The sequence below is a fragment of the Bos indicus x Bos taurus genome, chromosome 2, assembly GCF_003369695.1.
Source record: "Bos indicus x Bos taurus breed Angus x Brahman F1 hybrid chromosome 2, Bos_hybrid_MaternalHap_v2.0, whole genome shotgun sequence".
Lineage (NCBI taxonomy): Eukaryota > Metazoa > Chordata > Mammalia > Artiodactyla > Bovidae > Bos > Bos indicus x Bos taurus.
The window spans coordinates 126,024,834-126,045,950 of record NC_040077.1 but is presented as its reverse complement, the minus strand read 5'-3'; the positions used below and the strand labels follow the sequence as shown (position 1 = coordinate 126,045,950).

Sequence of the window (21,117 nt, the reverse complement as noted above, 5' to 3'; positions counted from 1 at the left end):
CATTGGCAGGTGGATTCTTTACCACTGAACCACCAGAGAAACTCAAAAATCTTATTAGCCTCTTGAAATAAAGTGGGTTTAAGTAGCCAAAGAAAGTAATGATACCCCAGAAAAAGAAACCTTTTGAAAATAGTTGGCAAAGAGAGTATCTCTGTGTTTTTTCTTTAGAAATATTTCCCCAGACCAGCTCTATCCCCTGATTCCAGATTAGAGCATTCACCTGTCCTCTTGACATCTCTGCTTGGAAGTTCAGTCTGAACATGCCTAAAAAGCCCTCTAGAAGCCTCTTCCTCTAGAAGCCTCAGGAAATGGCAACTCCATCGCTTGGCCAAAGACATCCTTGACTCCTTTCATGTCCACGTCCAGTCTGTTGGTACTCTTCAAAAAATAATCCTCCGTCCAGCTACCATCTCTGTAGTTCAAGTAACCATCGTGTCTTTCTTAAACTTTTAAAATATCCTCCAAACTGGCCTCCCTGCTTCTGCTTTGCCTGGTGTTTGAACCTATTCTCAACATAGCAACCAGAATGCTCCCATTAAAATCTGAGATCAAAATCTTCCAGTGCTTCAGCCTTACTCTGAATAAAAGTCCAGATCTTTATAATGATCTACCTGGCCCTCAGTTATCTAGCTTGCTGTTACCTTTTTGGTTTTCTCTTCTCTCTTCCCCATTGCACATTCCACCATAGAGAGCTGTTTCCACCTTGAGACCTGTGCACTTACTGTTCCCTCTGTCTAGAATACTGTTTTGCCAGATAACTGCATAGCTAAAGTCCTCATCTCTTTCGGGTCTTTGCTCAAATATCATCTCAGTGAGTCTTTCCCTGGGTACCTTTTTTTTTTTTTTTGGCTACCTTATTTAAAATAGTGATTTGGGACATCCTTGGTGTTCCAGTTGTTAAGACTCTGCTTACACTGCAAGGGGTATGGGTTTCCGTCCCTGGTTGGAGAAGTTCCACATGCCATGTGATACGACCAAAAAAAAAGGAAAAAAAAGCAACCTGTTCCCCTGCCTCATTTCCCTTCTCTGCTGAATTTTTCTTTATGGCACTTGTTACCATCAGACTTTTTGTATATTGTACTTACCTACTGCCTTCCACTGTAATTAATGTAAGTTCTCTGAGGACAGGGAGTTTATTTGGTTCATTTCTATATTCCTGTCCTACAGAACAGCCTGGCAATTGCAGCCACTTACTAAGTAGTTGTTGAATGAAATGGTAGATGTTGGCCAGACACAGTTACTTTTATAAGGTTAATGTTGCAATATATAGTTTCTCTCATCTATTTCCTTAGGGACACAATGGAGAAACCAAAAGCAGTAACAGAAAATGCTATTATCATGGACGTTTAAAGTGAAACTGGAAACAACAGCTTTCTATTGAGTATCTACTTGTGTACGAAACAGAGTACTGCAAATAATTCCCCAACAGTTCTGTGCCTGTGAGGTAAGTATTCTGGCTCCCATTTTACAGTTGAGAAAAGGAGCTTCTTTGAGCTCACACACAAAGGCCCATGACTCCAAGGCCCATGTTCTTAATACACACTCCACCTCCTTTCTGGGTTGGAGGACAACCAGGAGTAACTGGATCTAGTTGCGGAGCACAGCAGGCAAGATTTGGTTTTTGTTGTGTTCAGCATGAGGTAAAAATTGTTCCATTGATTTCAATCAAGTGTTTGTCAAACGAAGTGTGGTTGTTAATATTTGGGTCAGGGACAGGAATGAATAGTTTGTATATTTCTCCATTGAGAGGGGGGGAAACAGAGACAACTGGCTAATGTTTGTCAACTAAGCTGCCTTCCTAGAACTCTCGGGGGAAAAAACTAAATGGCAAACTTTTCATATCTATATTTTGGCAAGTAATACTGCTAATGGGTATTTTTGCTCTGGGCCTCTGAAACTCCAGTTTCTAGTCAAGAAAGTGCATTTCTGGGCTGTGTGTGGAACATTACCTAGGAGTTTGGTTTCCTGGGTTCCTTTCATCTGCTCTCCTGCAATGCAGGATGAGCCTAGCCTGGACTCCAGTTTCTGACTGGAGTTACCACATGCAGAAAGAACTGCTGGCCACTGAGCTGTGAGTAATTTGCTTTGGAGAAGTAAATAGAACCTAGCCAGTGGAGAACCCAGGGGTGTGGCCAGCAGTTCTTTTCCCAGGCTCCTCCCTCCCCACCCCCCAAATGACCTTAACCTTCTTTCATAACTGGAGAGCTGCCAAGTCCAGCCTAAACAATACTCTCAACCTCATTGGCTCTTTTGCCCTGCAGCCACTACCACCCCCAAGTGGCTAAGTCCCTTCCCACTAGGCCTCTCGGTGGGGTCAAGGCTTTCTAATTACTGAAAGGCAAACACCAAAGAAAGGGTGGAAAATATATAGTATCCATGGCCTTTAAAGGATCAGCATTTGACTGCTGAAACTGACAGGAGGGTGGGGTCTCTGTTGCAGGGTGGATGGGCATCCTCAAGTGATACATATGGCAAGGCCAAAAAGGATGCTTCTGGTGGTGCCACCCCTAGTTTCAAGATGGATTTTAGCGTCATCCAGCATCCTTGAAAACTGCCAATGAATGCCCACAAAAAGAATCCACATAAAAGAAGGAGCATAAAGTTCTGGTAAGGCTCATGTGCCTGTCATCACAGGCATTAGCACTGCCTGCTAACTGTTGGCAGATCAGAGGCCAGTGTGGTCACTTTTGTCCCATAATGGCATGCCCTCAAAACCAAGATCAGCATCAGCTACTCTATCCTTCCCGTAGGATTGTGTTCTCAGTCACTCTGTCTTGTCCGACTCTGTGAAGGAAGTTTAGTAGTTCTCATGGAGCACACGCTTCCTTGGAGCAACCTGACAACTTACTTCTCTCTAGCTACCTTGCTTTGCTCTGCCATCACATTTGGAGATGGCCTTGGCCGTCTCTTATAATTTTGTCTCTAGACACTCCATGGTCCTAATCCTATGGAAACTACCAAACTTCCTTCACATCGTCAATGGGAAAATCACTTGCTCCCCTTTTTGTTCAGGGAGTTGTAACAGCCCAAGTTTATCAAGCAATTTGTGCCAAGCGCTATAAAATCCTTGTAACAAACGATACCATCATGGATTATGATGTCTAGCTTCTTTGTGAATTGTACCTTTTATCATTAAAAATAATTCACCTTTGTTTCATTTAAAGATTAATTTAAAAAGGATACCATCATCTCCCATGAGGACAAGGGCTGTGTCTGTCTTGTTCAGTGTTTTGTTCTCATCCTCATTACATAGTAGTCTATTTTGTTGAGTAAATCAAAAGGTAAAATTGGAATTTAATGAAGGAAACAGTAGGTAGGAGCTGTTAAGACTTGGTGTGCCCTATGTAGAATTTTCAATATAGCCCATAAAGACCCATAGTTGAGTGAAAAAAGGAAGAGAAGGAAAGAGGTAAACCTGAGAAAGATTTAAAATAGTGTGGGGTGGTAAAAAAAAAAAAAACAAAACAGCCAGGAAGGTTTTTCATTCAAATCCCACCTCTGCCACTAGCTGTGTAACTTCAGAACTGGTCATTTTCACCTGAGCCTCAGTTTCCTCATCCATAAAGTGCAGGTTAAACGAACAGATGTATTCACTAGATCCTTACTGAGTACACACAATATACAAGGTGCTAAGTGCTGGAAACACCTTGGTGAACAAGGCCCCCTCCCCGCCATAGCACTTAGATTCCATGAGGAAAACAAGACAATGAAACAAATACTTGATTCATGGACAGGACAACCAGGTGATCATAAATGCCATAAAGAGAGCAGAATTAGGGTGGTGGGAAGTACAGGGTGGTGACTGCCGTGGGGTAGACAGAGAAAGCTTCTCCAAGGAGGTGGCATTTCAGCTGAGACCTGAAGTGGGTTGGCCAAAGGGTAATCGGCAGTGAAGCATTTCAAGCAGAGGAAACAGCAAGAGCATAGCTAGGCAAGTTCAAGAAAGAGAAATGTTCTAACTCTCTTACATTCTAGGATTCTAGAAACAGTGGTACACTGCTTACATTGGTTAATTTAGTCAGAGATCTGTATTATGAAACCGTGTCTTGGTGGTGTGGCGTATTTACTTCTTTAGGGAAGTGGCTGAGTGGTGTAGAATCTTTTGGGAGCCCTGGGTAAGTCTCTGCCTCCCTGGCTCTCCCACAGCGCTGGCCGCTCAGCTGGCTCCCTGTGTGGCTGCAGGCTCCATTTTAGCAGCAGACTCTAAAAGCAGACTAGAGAGCTGCCTCCTCCACTACTTACTCACAGTCCTGGAGGCCCAGAACCCCTCCCATCCCACCTAAGTCTTCCTCCATTCTGACAAGCCAGAGCTTTGTGAGCACAAGATTCAGCCTCCTTGTTTTCCAGTCGGAGCAGGAGCCAGAAAATGAAACAGGAAACAGAGCGGAAGAGGAGGGGGGTGGGTAGTAGAGAAGGAAAGGAAGGAGAAATTGCAAGAAAGTAGAGCTGAAGATCTGGACAAAGTTCTACCTCTGAAGGGTGACAGTTGAGCTTTAAAAAAAACATTCTGAATTGTCACAATAGACGCCTGTCCTTTTCACCAGTAGATTTTTGAGAGAATTTGGTGTGTGAACAGAGGGAATCTTAAGAATGCATGTCTTTTTCCCTTGTGAATTCACAAAGGAAGGATGGTTCATTTCTCGGTTTTGTCCTTGCAGACACTACTGCTTGGAGCCTCAAAGACGTCTAGAGATTCAAGCCACAACCTTAGGCCCCAGTCACGAGTGTAACCCACAGCTTTGCCGACTCACTCACATGCCTCTGGAGCCGAGAAGAAGGGTGTGTCACTGAGAAACCTAGGGTTCTAAGCTCCATTTTCCCCCCGTCTCCAGCACTCCACGACTAAAACGTGATAGATCCACCTTACACACAACAAATATCTGAGGGCAATTTAGGTCTCAGAGCCTGAAATGAGCTATGAAGAATCCAAAGATACAGTCCCTGGCCCCCACAGAACTGCTGTGAGCTGCCTGTCTTTGCCTGGAGAGATAGCAACCACCTCTTTTGTTCCCACCCACAGGAGTAGCTGTGGCGGAAGATAAACCCCTCCCTCAGCCAGGGCTGTGGCCAGAGGCTAACCCAGACCCTAGCTTCGTTTGGAGGGCAGATAACTGAAACCACAAAGGGCTCTGGAATCCTGAGAAACGAGAAATCCACCAACGGAGAAGGATTTATTATCTGTTTCCTCTAAGGAGGGTGCAAAGTTGTTCTAACAGTTTCCGTTACAGGGGTACCAACTGGCCGCTCCTCCCTAACAGACGGTTTTGTTGAGTTAGCTTCTTTTTTCTTCTTTTTTGGCCCCACTTCCTACGAGAGAAACGGCTTCAGTGAAGGAGAAAGGAGTCGTGGGGGGCGTTCTCTTAAGTTTCCTTCACCACCCTCATTAGCCACCTGACTTTGGGCTGAGGACTGAAGCAGGACAGAAGGTCCCTAGTAGCCGGAGGAGGGGAAAGTCCGGGGGAACCCCCACTTTCTTCACACCCAAGATGCGGGGTGCCGCTGCTGGCCACAGAAACCCCAAGAAGGCTTTTCTTTCTACTCAAACTACAGCTATTGTGTGCCAGAACCTGTCCTGAGCTGTTCTTGCCTGATAGGAGGGAAAATGCGGCTCTGGCTTCAGTGAAAGGGCCGCAGGGCAGCCCCCAACTCCGAGGGCCTCGGCCCTCAAGGGAACTTATGGATGTTTGAGGGGTGGTTCGAACTGGGCCAAGAGCACCGACGCTAAGACAGCAGCCCTGGAGGACTAACTGAAGGCGGGGGGAAGGGGCTGGCGGAGCGGGGACTCCTCAGGTGTCACCAAGGCTGGCAGGGGCCAAGGCAGAGGGGCGCTGAGTCGAGGGGCTATGCCGTCCCCGCCCCGCTCTCCCGGAATCAACATGGCCGCTGCGGAGGGGGCGGGGCAGCTCCGACTCCCGGCAGGAGCGGGGCGGGGCCGCCATCCGCGGAGCCAGTGCGCAGGCGCGCCCGCTCGGAGCCCCGGATGGAGGAGCTAAGGTTCGGGCCCCGCCTGGGAGGTTGAGACCCGCCGGCGCTGGGGATCCGGCGCCAGCTTCGGAGCCTAGGAGTTTTGAGGGTGGGGGAGGGAAGTCGTCAAACGGAGGCCGAGGGAAATGAGGCGGAGGCCGCCGAGAAGCGAGGAGCCCCGCCCCCTCCGCCATAGCGGCCTCCCAGTGCCGCCCCTTCCTTTACAGCCTCTCGCCCTCCCCTGCCTTCCGGTCGTAGGCCGGGCCAGGCGTCGCCGGCCCCCTCCGGAGTAACCCCTGAGCCGTGGCCCTTTGGAGAGAAGAGATGCCCAATCTCTGCTTGGGACTCTTGTCGAAAAGGAAACGGCTGGAAAGGGCTTCGGACCCGGGTGGGCGGCAGAAGGCGGCCCCTGAAGCCGGCGGCCAGCAAGGCCTCTGGTCCCGAGGACCCTGGGTCCGAACAACACCCCTCGCCCCCGAGGATGTTAGTCTTACCCAAAGGGTCCAGGGCTCCGATTCAACAGGTTTTCCTGTCTGCTCAGATGGGACCCTCCCTGCCCTAAGCATACAAGAGCATGCGCTGTCATCTGACAAGTACTGAGCTTGGAGTTGGGAGATCCTGGCTCTGAAAGAGCGCATCCGCTTTGGCAGGAGTGAGGGCTGGTGGAAAAGACTGATGTTTCAGACAGAAAAAAAAAAAAAAACATTCTCCTTAAATATATCCTTGGGTGTGCCACTTGATCTAGTGAGCCTCAGTTTCCACATCTGTAAAATGGCGATGGTAATTACACAGGGTCTAATGAGCTCTCTGTGTAAAAACTCTGGAGAGTTTTTATTACTGACTTCCCTGGGGCATATTTATCTCAAGGGAAAAGAGTAAAACTAGTTGCTCTGTACGTGTCCTGCCAGTTCAGAGTCTGCTTTCGTAAAGGGGTTGTTGGGAAGTGAGGGCCGCAATTAGCTGAGAGGGAGAGCTCACTGGCTTTATTCTTGTTTTTACTTGGTTTGCCTGCAAACTAAGTGTAGGCTACACGTCTTGTGTGCTCGCTGGGTCTAGAGCTTGAGTCTCGAGAGACGAAAGGAAGAATGGAAGCCTGGTGAAGAGGCAGAGGTGGGTTATGTGCTTTTCTGTTCCCGACTCTTCTGCATGTGGATAGGAAGTGAAGGAAGGGAAAAAGTGAATTCATCCTAGGATAAAGAACCAGCGGCCGTGTAAGTTTGGCTGTTCTTGTTTCTACGATTCCTCTCGATTCAGCGAGTCAGATACTGGCAATGTTAGGTAGATTCACAAACTACCGCTGTTCTCTGGGGATTTCGAAAGCTTGCCTTTGAACTGAATTTTGATGAGCAAACCGGTGTGGCGTTGGTGGCCCCTCCCTTCCTCCAGGCCTCCTGGTGATGGAGTAATCAACAGGCGCCCCCTTGTGCTGAAGAAAGAGAACTGTTGCTTCTGCAAAAATTGTGTTTTCCTGTGGCTTCTATGACTTTGTTTTGCTCTCAACGTGAAATATGGTGGGAGGAGTACTTGGAGCAGAGATTTTGTTTCCAGAGCCAGTGAACTGGTGAAGCCATATCCAGTTCCTGCCACTTCCACTGAATCAGAACACAGGTTTAATGTGCCTGTGTGTAATGCGAGGCCCTGGAAGGGTGGTTGGGAACAAGATAGACAAAACCCCTGCTCTCATAAACAACTTAAATAAGCAATAACTGTAAAGACGACAAGGGAGAGGGTAATGAGAGCATATCACATAGTCTAGTGAGGGTCACAGAATTCCAGAAACAAGTGATACTTAAAGGTTTGGTGTTAGGAAAGTGTTCCAGCCCTCCCTCTTAATTTCTCAGTTTAAGTACAATATTTTTCCTTTAGGGTTAGTTCTTCACCCCAAGTTGATGAGCTGCCTCTGATGCTCCTGCCCTCCCTTCTGATTTCTGACTGGTTCTGTAAGAGCCATTGCTACTTCTGTGAACCCAAGGAATTGTGTTTAAAAAAACAAAAAAAAAAAGCCATTAAGTGCAGTCCTTCCCTCAGAATGGCTTTGCAGTTGTTTATACATTGCTGCCATTCCAATGAAGAGATGGGAAATAACAGTTTCTCCATCTGTAGTAGTCGACTTTGTCGTCCCTCTCAGTTTGTTTTAGCAATATGAGCTGGCTGAAGTCCTGCTGAGTGGTGGTTTTCTTTTCCTTCTCCACTTAATTTAACAGACCAACTGAATACACATCAGAGAGCTTAACTAGAGTGTGTAGTCATTATGGTCTTCCAGTTCAGTTCTATGCCCCACTTTGGGGACTCTGGTTTGGGACCTAGTGTATTACTCTGGGCAAGAGGGAAAGGGCACACACCAAGTAATAGCAACCGCAGTGTAGATTTGGTAGAGTGCTTTTTTCACACTTCAGCCCATTTCACCATCATGACAATTTCATGAAACAGACAAAAAGAGTCCAATCTCACTTACACCTAGAGAACTGAAGCTGAAAAGAACAAAACGAAAACTTATGGATGAGAAAGTCAGGACTTGAACCCAGGCCTTTAGTTCCCGCACGGGGGCTCTCAACAGGCTTTTAAAGGTTTTCTGTGAGCTTAGCTTTCCAGCTTCCTGCCTAGAGGAAATGTGGAACTTTCCTACAAGAATACAGTGCTTCAGAGTGATGGGAGGCAGTCCCATCTGCCTTTAAGATGCTTTTTCTTCATCTAGGAGGTTAGGTGGTTAAGTTTGCCATAATAATGCTGAAGCAGGAGGGTGTTTCTATGAAGAACGCTTTCAAGAATTTACTTTCTGCCCATGTGTGACATTTCCTCCTTGGATTTTGTGTTTAGAAGCCTGAGGGAGCTCAGCCCTGGCAGCAGGCCCCCTGAGTTCCTGGTGGTGAGAGGATGTGGCCCCTGGACCCATCCCGGAAGGAGGTCCTGGGGTTTGCAGTCAGCTGCCGTGTCCTGACTCTGGTGCTGCAGGTCAGTCTCTGATCTTTTGTCCCGAACATGCCGTTGCCACATGACTGAGCTAGATGCTAAGAATAGGCCTCATCTTTCGGTTTCCCAGATGTGCCCCTCCACGTGGTAAGAACTCTAGAGACCTAGACCACATAGCTGAAAAGTGGACAGACTCTTAGAAATGATCTATTAATCTCTTATTATACACATGAAATGGCTGAGGCCCAGAAAGCTTCAATGGCTTCCTTAAAGTCACAAGACAAGTTAGAAAAGGGCCAAGATCATACCCCAGGTTTCCTTACCCCTGGGCTAGTGATCTTTCCACCAGACCGTGATGTTCTGTAACCTGATGCCTTTACCCTGGGTCCCCAACCAGGAGGCTGAGCACAGTATCAGTCCGTTGAGTGAAAGAGAGGGGGCACTGTCCTGCGACCATCTGTGTTTATCTGTTTAGTCATCAGTGTCTTCTGCTCTTTCCCTAGCTGTGTCCCCTTCCTGTCTCACCCACACACAACCTCCAGTGCATTTTGCAACTCCCTTTCCCTTCCATGGCTGCCCTTGATAGATATTTTAATCCGATTTCAGGTATATATGAACTATATATGGTGCCTAGCACAGTACCCACTGCTTGTAGGTCCACAGTATCTATTATTGTTGAATGTACGTCAGCAGCCTAGGGATGTTCTGTCAACATATTCTGTGTGCCTTTCATCACAAGCACATTATCTCAGGCTCATAGCTGGTTCCTTTGTGGAAAACTCCTTTCCGCTCTCCTCCCCAACTATATGTGGCGTAACAGGCTCTGCTAGGTCCCAGGTTTAGTTAAAAGCGTCTTCAGCTTGGAGCCAAGGACTGTTCCCTGTGACTGTCAGTCCTGTCCCACTTGTTTCACTGTTCAAAGTGGCCTAGTAAAGAAATTGACCAAAAAAGGAAAGAGCCTTAAAAATGAGGTTGTACTCCTGTGGCCAGGCTTGGGAAAACTGACTTGATGATGGCTTTGAACCAGCATCAACTGAGTGACTGGCAGAACTAAGGAAGCAGTGCTGTGACTGCATGGCACCTGGGATAGGGTACCAGGAAGCGGGGGTTCTAATTCAGGTGATTTGGAAACAAGCATGTTTCCTCTGTGCTGTTCACTCAGCCACCAAATTTTATTAAGTTCCTGCTCTGTTCAAAGAATTGCTAGGTGGGAGTATAAAAAGTCATGATCTCTTTCCTCTTAAGAGGAAGTCTAATGGGGAAAAACACATTTAATAATAATGCTATTTCGTTGTCCTCCCCTTCCCCACTGGCAGCTTTAAAACTCCTGCCATCAGGTTATATCCCCAGTTACCCCTCATTGTTTCTGTTATCTCTGCTAGTGACAGCTCATTCTTCCTCATTCCTTGAAGGTTTTAGCTCCTGATTCACTCTTGCTCTTTCCAGCATTACTGTATGTTTCTTGGTGGTTTCAATATTAATAAAGCTGATACAGCTAACCACTATACATCTAACCACTATCTCCTGTCTTTGCAGTTTACTCCCTCAGGACTTAGCCATTGATTCTAGCTGTGTTCCCTGTCCCTCACTCACCTCGTGGCTTCAGCTGCCCTTCTTACCCAGCTTAGAGTCCATGGTCTACAATGCATACATGTACAACTCACTTGCTCCCTTCTTCCTGTGTTAATCACAAGACAAAAGCCCAACCTTGATTAAATTCAATTCCATGTGTACTCTGCGCCTGCATCTGCTCAGAGAAAAGCATACAACTCTGTTAACTAGTCTCTCTTTAAATTCAATACCATTAACCCAAGTGAGTCCTTAGTGCTGCCTGGCAATCTTAGTGTATTTCCCTGGTCCAGTCCCTACGTATTCTCTAAATTTTTCTGCCTATCAGAATCACCTGGGAGAGCTAAAAACAACCTAAATGCCCAGGCTGTGCCCCATACTGGTTAAATCAATGTTGTGGAGCAGAGGAGAAACCCAGGCATCTTGTATTTGAAAATCCAGTGCACAGGCTATTTTGAGAACTGGGGTCAGAAATTACTTACTTTACACATTTTTCTTACTTCCTCAAGTCTCTAGCACTTTTTCTCTAGCTTGTTTTCCTGAATGAAAATTCAGAAGAATAGAAGCAATAAGAAGCAACCTTCTGAATACTTCCTCCACAGCCATCCACAAACCTACCTCTGCACCTCTGCACCTTCACTGCTGAAGGCGGGGTGAACTGTCTGTCCTCTCTAAACTAAGGTCAGCTCCTCCACTTCTGTAGCAGATTCCATGCCCTTCTGCTTGCTCCACCAACGCTTCCCTTTCTCACTCGCGTACACAGTGGTTTCCATTCTGCTGGATTATTCCCGTTGGCAAACAAACGCCTCCCACTTAAAAAAAAAGATTTCTCTTGACCCCACAATGTCATTCACCTATTATCCCATCTCTGCTCCCCTTTACAGCAAAAATCCTCCAAATAGTTGTCTGTATCTACTGTTTCCCTTCTCCCTTTCTCTGTTGAACCCAGTCTAGGCAGTCTTCTCTCTCCTCCACTTCAGTGAAATAGCTCTCATCATAGTCACTGGTGACCTTCACTGGATTGCTAAATCCAGTGGTCAGTTTCAGTTCCCATCTTACTTGACCTGTCAACCACATTTAACAGAGCCGATCACTCCTTTGCTTTGCTTGGTTCTATGACACTGTGCTCTTCTGATTCCTCCCTACCTCACTGACCCTTCCTTCTTTACCGTTATTGCTGGAGCCTCGCTCTCTTTGGGCCTCTAAATATGGCATGTCCAGGACCCAATCTTCAGAGCTCTTCTTTTCTGTATCTGCACTTCTTCCCTGGGTGATATCATTCAGTCTACACCTTTTAATACTATCCATCCACTTACGACTTCCGAATTTATATCTCCACCCTTGATGGTTCTCCTCACCCTCAAGATTCATATATATCACTGCCTCATTGACCGCTACACTGGAACGTCTACTTCAAACTGAACTCGTGATTCTTCCCCAACGTGTCTTTTCTTCCTCATTTTATTAAATGGTAGTTCTTCCACTTGCTCAACCAAAGTACTAGTTCTTCTTTATCCCACAGGCTGTCTTCAATGCCATCATCCCAGACCATCGTGCAGAAGCCTTCTCTCCTCCTCGCCTCGCCCCCTCTGGCTCTGCAGACCAACTCGTGGAAGGTCTTCTGGGTGGCCTATCTCACTGGGACGCTGAACACTTCCTGTTCATTGCCGAGCACGGCTACCTGTATGAGCACAACTTTGCCTTCTTCCCTGGTTTCCCCCTGGTCCTGTTGCTTGGGGCTGAATTGCTGAGACCCCTGTGGGGGTTACTGAACCTACGGAGTTGCCTGCTCATCTCAGTAGCACTGCTCAATTCCTTGTTTTCCGCGCTGGCTGCACTTGCACTTCATGACCTGGGCTGTTTGGTTTTGCGCTGTCCCCGCCAGGCCTCTTATGGAGCACTGCTCTTCTGCCTCAGCCCCGCCAATGTCTTCCTGACTGCTGGTTACTCAGAAGCTTTATTTGCTCTCCTGACATTCAGCGCCATGGGGCAGCTGGAAAGGGGCCACAGCTGGACTAGTGGACTCCTTTTTGCCATGGCCACTGGTGTACGCTCCAATGGGCTAGTCAACATTGGCTTCCTCATACATTCTCAGTGCCAGGGCTTTTTCTCATCTCTCATGGTGCACAATGCTCTGAGACAGCTCTTGAAGCTGATGGGCTCTGTGTTCCTGTCAGTGTTCACACTCGGCCTTCCCTTTGCCCTCTTTCAGTATTACGCCTATACCCAGTTCTGTCTGCCAGGCTCAGCCCACCCCATTCCTCAGCCCTTGCTGCAATTAGCTGTAGACCAGGGCTACCGAACTGCAGAGGGAAACAAGCCACCTTGGTGCTCCTGGGGACTTCCCCTAATATACAGCTACATCCAGGATGTCTATTGGAATGTTGGCTTTTTGAGATACTTTGAACTCAAGCAGGTGCCCAATTTTCTACTGGCTGCACCGATGGCTATATTGGTTGCCTGGGCAACTTGGACATACGTGACCACCCACCCTTGGCTCTTCCTTACACTTGGGATGCAAAGGAGCAAGAACAAAAAGACCCTGGAGAAGCCTGAACCTGGATTCCTCAGTCCTCGGGTGTTTGTGTACCTGGTCCATGCTGCAGCGCTGCTGCTGTTTGGCAGTCTGTGCATGCATGTTCAGGTGAGGTGGACTCCTGGCTGGGAAGAGGTGTGAACACAGGCCACACCCGCTGGTCAGGAACAGGCAAGACAGCTGACTTCTTCCGTTTGAGTGACCTGTACCTAATTCATTCATTCAACTACTATTTGGGGGTGTTTTTATTGTGAGTCCCTGGGTCAGACCACTAAGGGTGGAACATGAATAAGATAAGGTTGCTGCCCTAGTGGGTCTTGTGGTCAAAATGGAGAGGCAGACATTTAACAAGTAAAAGGTAAAAGCACAGTATAGCAGAATGGAAGAGGAGATCCTTTTGAGATAAAGCATTGTGGAAGCACAGAGGAAACAGTAGTCAGCTGTCCAAGGAGGCGAGGAGGGTGTCATGTGTAGGCTGGGTCCTGAAGAGTAAGAAGGAATTCCATTTAAGAAGCAGAGGATGAGCACTCTGGCAGATGGAAGGGCATGGGTGAGAGTCCTAAAAGGACCTGATCTGACTGAGTTATAGGGATGAGCACAGAGGATGCCTCTGGGACCTTCCTCTAACATACAGCTGTACCTGGAATGTCTCCTTGAATGCCAGCTTTCTGAGGTACTCTGAGCTCTGGCAGGGGCTTTGTGTTTGGAGGGGACGTCTTGTGCGGTATTCGGTCAGTGGTGAGGATGGAGAGAGATGGGAAGGGTTTGATTGTATGTCCGATTGTTTTTGTTCCTGGTTGTGACCTCAGGTCAGCATGACTCCGGGGAAGTCTTTTGGTCTCCATACTGGTCATTCTTCAGCAGTTTCTGCTTCTTGGAGGTGCACATTGGCTGTCTTTAAAGTTCTCCAAGCTATATGAATAAGAGGCACAGGGGAAATAGAAAGTAGCATTCTGTGTTTGTAGCCAGGTTAGCTACTGGAGTGAATGCCAGCAAAGCTTAGAGTTTCCAGAGATGAGGGAGACCATTTGGAGACCTGGCTTTGGACTCCCCCAGAGGGGCCGTGTTGAACCACAGGATTCCCTGCCCCTTTCCTTCTGCTTTACTATCCCCAGGGCATGAGAGAACCGCTTCAGGTTCCCAAAGCCCCAGGGGCAGCCTAGAGCTTAATATTTATTTGTTTATTTGGCTGCATCAGGTGTGAGTTGCAGCACTCGGGATCTTTAGTTGTGGCATGTGGGATCTAGTTCCCTGACCAGGGATCGAACCCAGGCCCCCTGCATTTGAAGCACTGAGTCTTAACCACTGGACCACCAGGGAGGTCCCCAGCCGAGAGTTTAGAGTCCTGGTCCTGGGCTAAAAGTAGACCCCATGGAGTTTTTAGTATTGATTGGCCCATTATTGTGGTAATTAGTCTGTAGCTTTGTTTACTTGTAACATTTCAGTCACCTGGCTGGTGTTATACACAGCTTTATAAGGCAGATACTAAGCTCTGCTGAATGAATATCTTTTCCAGTACAATACATTCCTAGTCTGGGAGCTATAGTTTACCCAGAAGCAGGGAGGTCCCAGCCTTATCCCATTTGAGACAGTGACATTCCAATAAATGTGTGGATTTTCCCCCTCTTATGATTCCAGGTTCTCACCAGGTTTTTATGCTCCTCCACTCCTATTGTGTACTGGTTTTCAGCTCACTTGCTTCTGGATCAAGAACCGCTGCTGAAATCCCTAGAGGCTGTGCCTGGGAAGCCTCCTGCAGGGGACCCTCCACCAGGACAAAAGGTCCCCAGAAACTCTATCATGGGACTCTTGTACAACTGGAAAACTTGTTCTCTGGTCACACGATGCGTTCTAGGCTACTTCGTGACTTACTGGCTCTTGGGACTACTCCTCCATTGCAACTGGCTGCCTTGGACATAACCTGGAGACCTAGGGGACAGGCCTGAAGCAGACATAACCAGGGTCTGAAAGTACAAATACACTCTGGGGCTGCCTGTGCTCCCTGGAATCCTTACTCCGTCCATTAGAACCTCTCTCTGTAGGTGAACGTTGGTTAGGAATGGAAAAAGTGAAAGCCTCTAGAGAACCCTTTCTGGTCCTTGCTGTGGCAAATTTTAGAGTAGTAACTGTTTTCTCTATAAAGGAAGAAATCTTATTCCAGATCTATGTTGTCAGTCAACCTTAGCAGAGATAGTCTTAAACTTACCACCTGCTGCTGCTGCTGCTAAGTCGTTTCAGTCGTGTCCAACTCTGTGCGACCCCGTAGACGGCAGCCCACCGGGCTCTGCCATCCCTGGGATTCTCCAGGCAAGAACACTGGAGTGGGTTGCCATTTCCTTCTCCAATGCATTAAAGTGAAAAGTGAAAGTGAAGTCGCTCAGTCGTGTCCGACTATTAGCGACCCCATGGACTGCAGCCCACCAGGCTCCTCCGTCCATGGGAGTCTCCAGGCAAGAGTACTGGAGTGGGGTGCCATTGCCTTCTCCGAAACTTACCACCTACCCACATGTAAATTTAAATATCAGTTTCATCAAAGGCTCTAGCTGACAAGCTGGTCATAGTCCACACAGTGATGATGGAGGCCTGAACAGTGTAGCAGCGATAGTAAGTAAAATGGGACCATCTTTTCTAAATGGGATGTTGTTTCTGACGAGTTTTTTCATGATTTGTTCACTTATTTATATGATCTTCCAAAGATATGCATATTAAACTTTTGTTTATATCTGTAATGAATTACCTTTTTATTGTTATTACTTACATTGGCTTGCAGGACCTTAGTTCCCCTAGCAGGGATTAAACCCGGGCTATTGCAGTGAAAGCACTAAACTGGACTGCCAGGGAAATCCCATAAATTATCTTTCAAAAAAAATAATACAGGTCTTCCCTTTGGTGCAATGATTAAGAATTCGCCTGCCAATGTAGGGGGGCACAGGTTCGATTCCTGGTCCAGGAAGATTCCTACATGCCGTGGGTCAGCTGAGCCCGTGAACCACAACTGCTGAGCCCATGTGCAGCAACTACTGAAGGCCGTGTGCAACCTGAGCAGCCACTGCAGTGAGAAGCCTGTGCACCGCCATGAAGAGTAGCCCCTGCTCACTGCAACTAGAGCAAGCCCACAGATAGCACCGAAGACCCAGTGCAGCCAAAAATAATTTTAAAAATAAAGATTTTAAAAATAATAACACAAATTAAGGGCTGAGACCCTGCCACATGCTCTGCATCAAGTTATTTGCGGGGGAAGTCATGATAAGAGCACTGCATGAGGAGGCAGAAGGCCTAGTCCTGGTCCCTCAGGAAACCCCACTCACAAGCTGCATGCCAGGAAGAGTTTCCCGAGCCTCAGTTACCTCTTCTGAAACTAAGGGGAAACTATTAGCTTACTGGAGAAAAATACCCAGTTCTCCTGTTTTCAGCACTTAGAAGAAACTCTCCCTCTTCGCAGGTGCAACTCTGAGGAGTAACTTCAGTGACCTTTCCTTTGAATGAGGAAAAGCACTGACACTGGCAACTAAGGCTCCTGTCGTGTGTTAGTAAACCTGCCCAAGGCAACTAGGTGTTCAGCTCAGTGAGCGGTGACTGGTTTTCCTGCCCTTCACAAGTGCCTGTGCTTGCTTTATTAGTAGACAAGGATCAGAGGAACCATCACAGCAGCAGGAATTGATAAATTGTAGGTAAGTCCAGGGTTGAATGAAATGGTATCTTCTGGCCCCCGTTTGGTTATGGGCCTGTCTGTGTAATTGTAGTAAAATCCTTGATCCCTGCTGAGCTACTTTTTCTCATTCTTTGAGCCAGGTAAGATGTTCTGCATCATCACCACTCGTTCCCCATTTGAACCAAAAATTCCAGCAAGCAGAAACTTCAAAATAGATGGATAAGCAGCTTCTGGAGAGCCCTGTGAGAATTAGAATTATGACACACTCCCTCTGACCATGACTGAAAGCTCAACTTGCCAGCTGAAGGGACGCTCCTGGCTGAGCCCCAGCACCCTCTGTTGGAGTTCCTAGTCAGCCTGGCCAATAAGCATTTCCCATCCATCGCCCCAGCTTTAGCACAGCTGAGAGAATTTGGTCCAGAGTCAAGTGCTTCTGAAAATGTACACACAAATCAGGACAGCCCTTCTGCCAAGACACCCGAGTGCCCTTCTTGGCAAAAATGATCACCCCTGCCCTAGTGTCCCTCCAGTTGGCAGAAACTGCTCCCTCTCTCCTCAGCAACAGCTGCAAGTCTGGGGCCTTCCACCCTGTGTACAGGAAGAGTTGAGGTCCTGAATCAGCTCTTCACAGCAGAGGGAGAAGTACTAGGTGGTTTGCCCTCACGGATGCACCTCGCTGCCGCTTTTGGCGGGTAGTCAGGACCGATTATTCCCCTACTGGAAGAGGTGACTCAGACTCCACAGGTTAGGGGGTGATTTCACTGCTTTGGCAGCCTCAGCTTAACCTTCACACTGGATCTCATCACCCCGGAAACAAATGATTTCAAGGACCAGAAACCCTTATAAACTGGAACCTCTCCTTCTCAACTAATGTCAAGGAATTAAATCACTCTGGTATTTTGCAAAGACCATTCTAGGTACAGTTGATCGTAGAGGAGATAACTGAGAACCCCAGCTAGGTGGACACACCTGGTGTGACCTGGGACGGACACCGTTTTCTCTCTGACCTTGGAGGGATCTAGTTGCTGTTCTCTAAGGAACTAAGGAATGGGCTGATTTTATGGCCAGCAGCTGTCTTTTTACTATCCTATTAACAGTCTTTAATAGTCTGGGAGAGGGACATGAAGGACCCAAGGCAGGAAGCTTCCTGTTTACCCTGAGGTCTAACAATGCTGCAGCTGGGTTGGGCGTCTACAATTTCAGAGAAAAGTCATTTCCTTCTGAGACCCAGCTAAAACAGAAACCAGACCCTTCATGTACCTAGAAGTAGATGCTTTTTTGTTCTTTAATGAAAGTGGGAGGAGAAGGGAGTGTTTGACATGTCTTTACCAGCCTCCCTGGAAAAAAATAATCACTTTTCTTGACCCGACCCTCTCACCTTCATCTAAAACATGGAGTGTGTGCAGGCTTAGGGGATTTGAAACCGATTCTTTGAACAATTGTTTAGTAATGCCTATTTTAGGGGAATAAGACTGGCGTGCCTCTTGTCCTCAAATAGCTATTTGATAGTTTCTAGCAGAAACACAGGACCATTAATCAAGGGAAAGACTGATAAATTCTGGGGAATGGAGAGACACTTAAAAACTTTTTGCTCTATATTTCTCTACTTGAACTTATTTGTGATGAGGATGAATTTTACTTAGGAAAGGGTAAGTGTGGTACAAGAACTGGTGGTGGTGTTTTAATCACTCAGTCGTGTCTGACTGTTGTGATGCCATGGACTGTAGCCCGCCAGGCTCCTCTGTCCATGGGATTCTCCAGGCAAGAATACTGGAGTGGGTAGCCATTCCCTTCTCCAGGGGATCTTTGCAACCCAGGGATCGAACCCACGTCTCCTGCATTGCAGGCAGATTCTTTACTGCTGAGCCACCAGGGAAGACCCCACATTACAGAGTTGCTGCTGCTGCTGCTACTAAGTCGCTTCAGTCATGTCCGACTCTGTGCGACCCCAGAGACGGCAGCCCACCAGGCTCCCCTGTCCTTGGGATTCTCCAGGCAAGAACACTGGAGTGGGTTGCCATTTCCTTCTCCAATGCATGAAAGTGAAAAGTGAAAGTGGAGTCGCTTAGTCGTGTCCGACTCCTAGCGACCCCATGGACTGCAGCCTACCAGGCTCCTCCGTCCATGGGATTTTCCAAGCAAGAGTACTGGAGTGGGGTGCCATCGCCTTCTCTGACATTACAGAGTTAGTACACTGTAAATTCGCACAAGATGGAGGTCCCGCCCAGCTTGAAATACTTGAAAAGACTTCACAAGGGATAGACTGATAGGATTTGAAAGTTAAGGCCAGAGAATGAGTATAAGCAGCAGGAAACAGAACAGAACGAGGAGACCTCAGTTTGAGTGGAACTTGAGGTGTGTCGTTGTTGACATCTAAGCCTTGAAACCCACAAGCTCAGCTCCACTGCGTACTAGCTGTGTAAAGGTGAGCAAGGTACTGAATCTCTAGGCCTCTGTTTACTCATCTGTAAAACGTGGATAACACGATCTACCTCGCAGATATGAATAATAACATTGTCTGTCTCATAGGGTTGTTGTGCAAATTAAATGAAAAGGATTAACAAAGGAATCGCTGCATTTTGGACATGTTGAGTTTACAGTGCCATCAGCACATTCCTAAACCAGGAAAGGTGGAACTGGAGACAAAGGGGGGGTCAGGGAGCTTTCCGCACTGACAGGATAATTACAGCAGCCACGGTATTGGATGGGGCATCTCTAAAATGGGGGTGATACCACTTACCGTACAGAGTAGTTATGAAGATTCAGTGAGAAACCTGATAAAGCACTAGCTTAGCACCTAGCGCGTAGGAAGAACTTCATGAATGGTAGCTATTTTTTATTGTCATTATCATCATTGTCATAGTCATTGTCACTGAAAGACCAGGAACAAATTGTATGAGGTGGAAAAGAGAGTTTCAAGAGAAAGAAATGGGGATTTCCCTGGAGGTCCAGTTAAGACTTGTTTGATCACTGGTCGGGGAACTAAGATCCCACATGCTGTGTTGCATGGCCAGAAAAAGAAGAAGAAAGAAACGGTTACCAGGCTCATATGCTGTTAAGGAAAGGATGAGAAAAGCTATTGAATTTAGGGATTAGGGATATTAATCAGGGTAGGCTAACTGCGGTAACAAACAACTCCCCAAACTCAGTGGTTTAATAATAAAAGATTTTTCTTGCTCACATCATAGTCTAGTAGAGAGTTGGGGAGGGATGCCTGCTCCACCAGGTCATTTGGGACCCAGGCTGCTTCTGTTTCCTGACCCTGCCGTCCTTCAGATAGATGCTCAGAGTCCTCTGCTTGCGGAGAGGTTTTCAGGGGCCAGAGCTGGGAGAGTTGTATGTCACTTTCACTGTCATTCCATTGACTGGAACTCGGTCATATGGCCACATCTAACTCCCAAGGGAGGTTGGGAAGTAGAGTTGCCAGATAAAATACAGGATGCTCAGTTAAATTTAAATTTCAGGTAAGTGACATATATTTTTTCAGTATAATTATGTTCCAAATATTGTAGGAGACATGTAAGAAGTTCATTGTTTATCTGAAATTCAAATTTAATTGGATATACTGTATTTTTATTTGCTAAATTGGCAACCCTAGTGGGAAGTGAAGTCTGGCTATGAGTTTAGGACAAAGAGAACACAGATATTTGTGTGTCACAGTATGCCTCAGTCTGTGTTTCTGAATCAAATGCCTGTTTCTGCCCTTCCCACAGAAAGAACAGTTACCCTTCCCAAGGGAGACTCTCCCAAATCCCATCTAGTTACCCTATTCAGCTCCAGGTGGCTCAGCCATCTTCTAATATGGTTCCTTAAGGTGATGATGAACTAAAAAACCAAGTTATCCATGGGAAAAGATTCTTAAAAAGAGTGAATATATGTATATGTATACCTGATTCGGTTTGCTGTACACCTGAAATTAATACTGTAAGTCAACTATGTTGTTGTTATTTAGTCACTAAGTTTGGTTCAACTCTTTGCGAGCCCATGGGCTGTAGCCCACCAGGCTCCTCTGTCCATGGGATTTCCCAGGCGAGAGTACTGGAGTTGGTTACCAATTCCTTCTCCAGGGGATCTGCCCAACCCAGGGATCAAACCCACATCTGCTTGGCAGGCAGATTCTTTACCACTAAACCATCTGGGAAGCCCAAAATCAGCTTTACTCCAAAAAAAAAAAAAAAGTATACACACCCATAAGAAAAAGTTTGGTGGAATTCTCTTGTGAATCCATCTGCTCCTTTGTTGGGAGTTTTTATCCATACCCGACAAGAAAGTATACAATAATAGAGCAAGAATAGGGTAACCTCAGTGTAAGCTCCTATTCAGAAGAGAAGAGAATGGAAGATGTAAAACTGTCACTTCCAAAGCACTCCTTAATCTCTAATGGTCAGACTTGTCAAAGCTCTCTTCCCTGGGCCTGGGGAGAGTTCCTCGATTAACCCTGACTTGCTCTCGGAAAGACTCCTTTGTCCGTTGTTCTCCACTCTTC

General features: G+C 46.9%; 1 protein-coding gene and 1 long non-coding RNA gene across 5 annotated transcripts; one reads left to right on the top strand and one right to left on the bottom strand.

The window, feature by feature from the left end:
* Positions 1–5,135: 5,135 nt before the first annotated feature.
* Positions 5,136–6,743, bottom strand: LOC113878447. Its single transcript, XR_003506986.1, has 2 exons — positions 6,459–6,743; positions 5,136–5,307 (listed from the first exon to the last, which is right to left on the bottom strand). It is a non-coding gene; the product is annotated as an uncharacterized LOC113878447 (long non-coding RNA).
* On the top strand, positions 5,920–15,712 carry PIGV (phosphatidylinositol glycan anchor biosynthesis class V). 4 transcript variants are annotated; one of them, XM_027519502.1, is made up of 5 exons: positions 5,920–5,994; positions 6,990–7,074; positions 8,782–8,916; positions 11,966–13,087; positions 14,618–15,303. In XM_027519502.1, the coding sequence occupies exons 3-5, from the start codon at positions 8,839–8,841 to the stop codon at positions 14,897–14,899; spliced, it is 1,482 nt and encodes a 493-aa protein (XP_027375303.1). In that variant the 5' UTR covers positions 5,920–5,994; positions 6,990–7,074; positions 8,782–8,838; the 3' UTR covers positions 14,900–15,303. The 4 variants fall into 4 exon arrangements, with proteins under 4 accessions (XP_027375303.1, XP_027375310.1, XP_027375328.1 ...); XM_027519509.1 differs by having other exon boundaries at positions 5,941–5,994; positions 6,985–7,074; positions 14,618–15,712; XM_027519527.1 differs by lacking the exon at positions 5,920–5,994 and adding an exon at positions 6,001–6,447 and having other exon boundaries at positions 14,618–15,712.
* Positions 15,713–21,117: the final 5,405 nt, after the last annotated feature.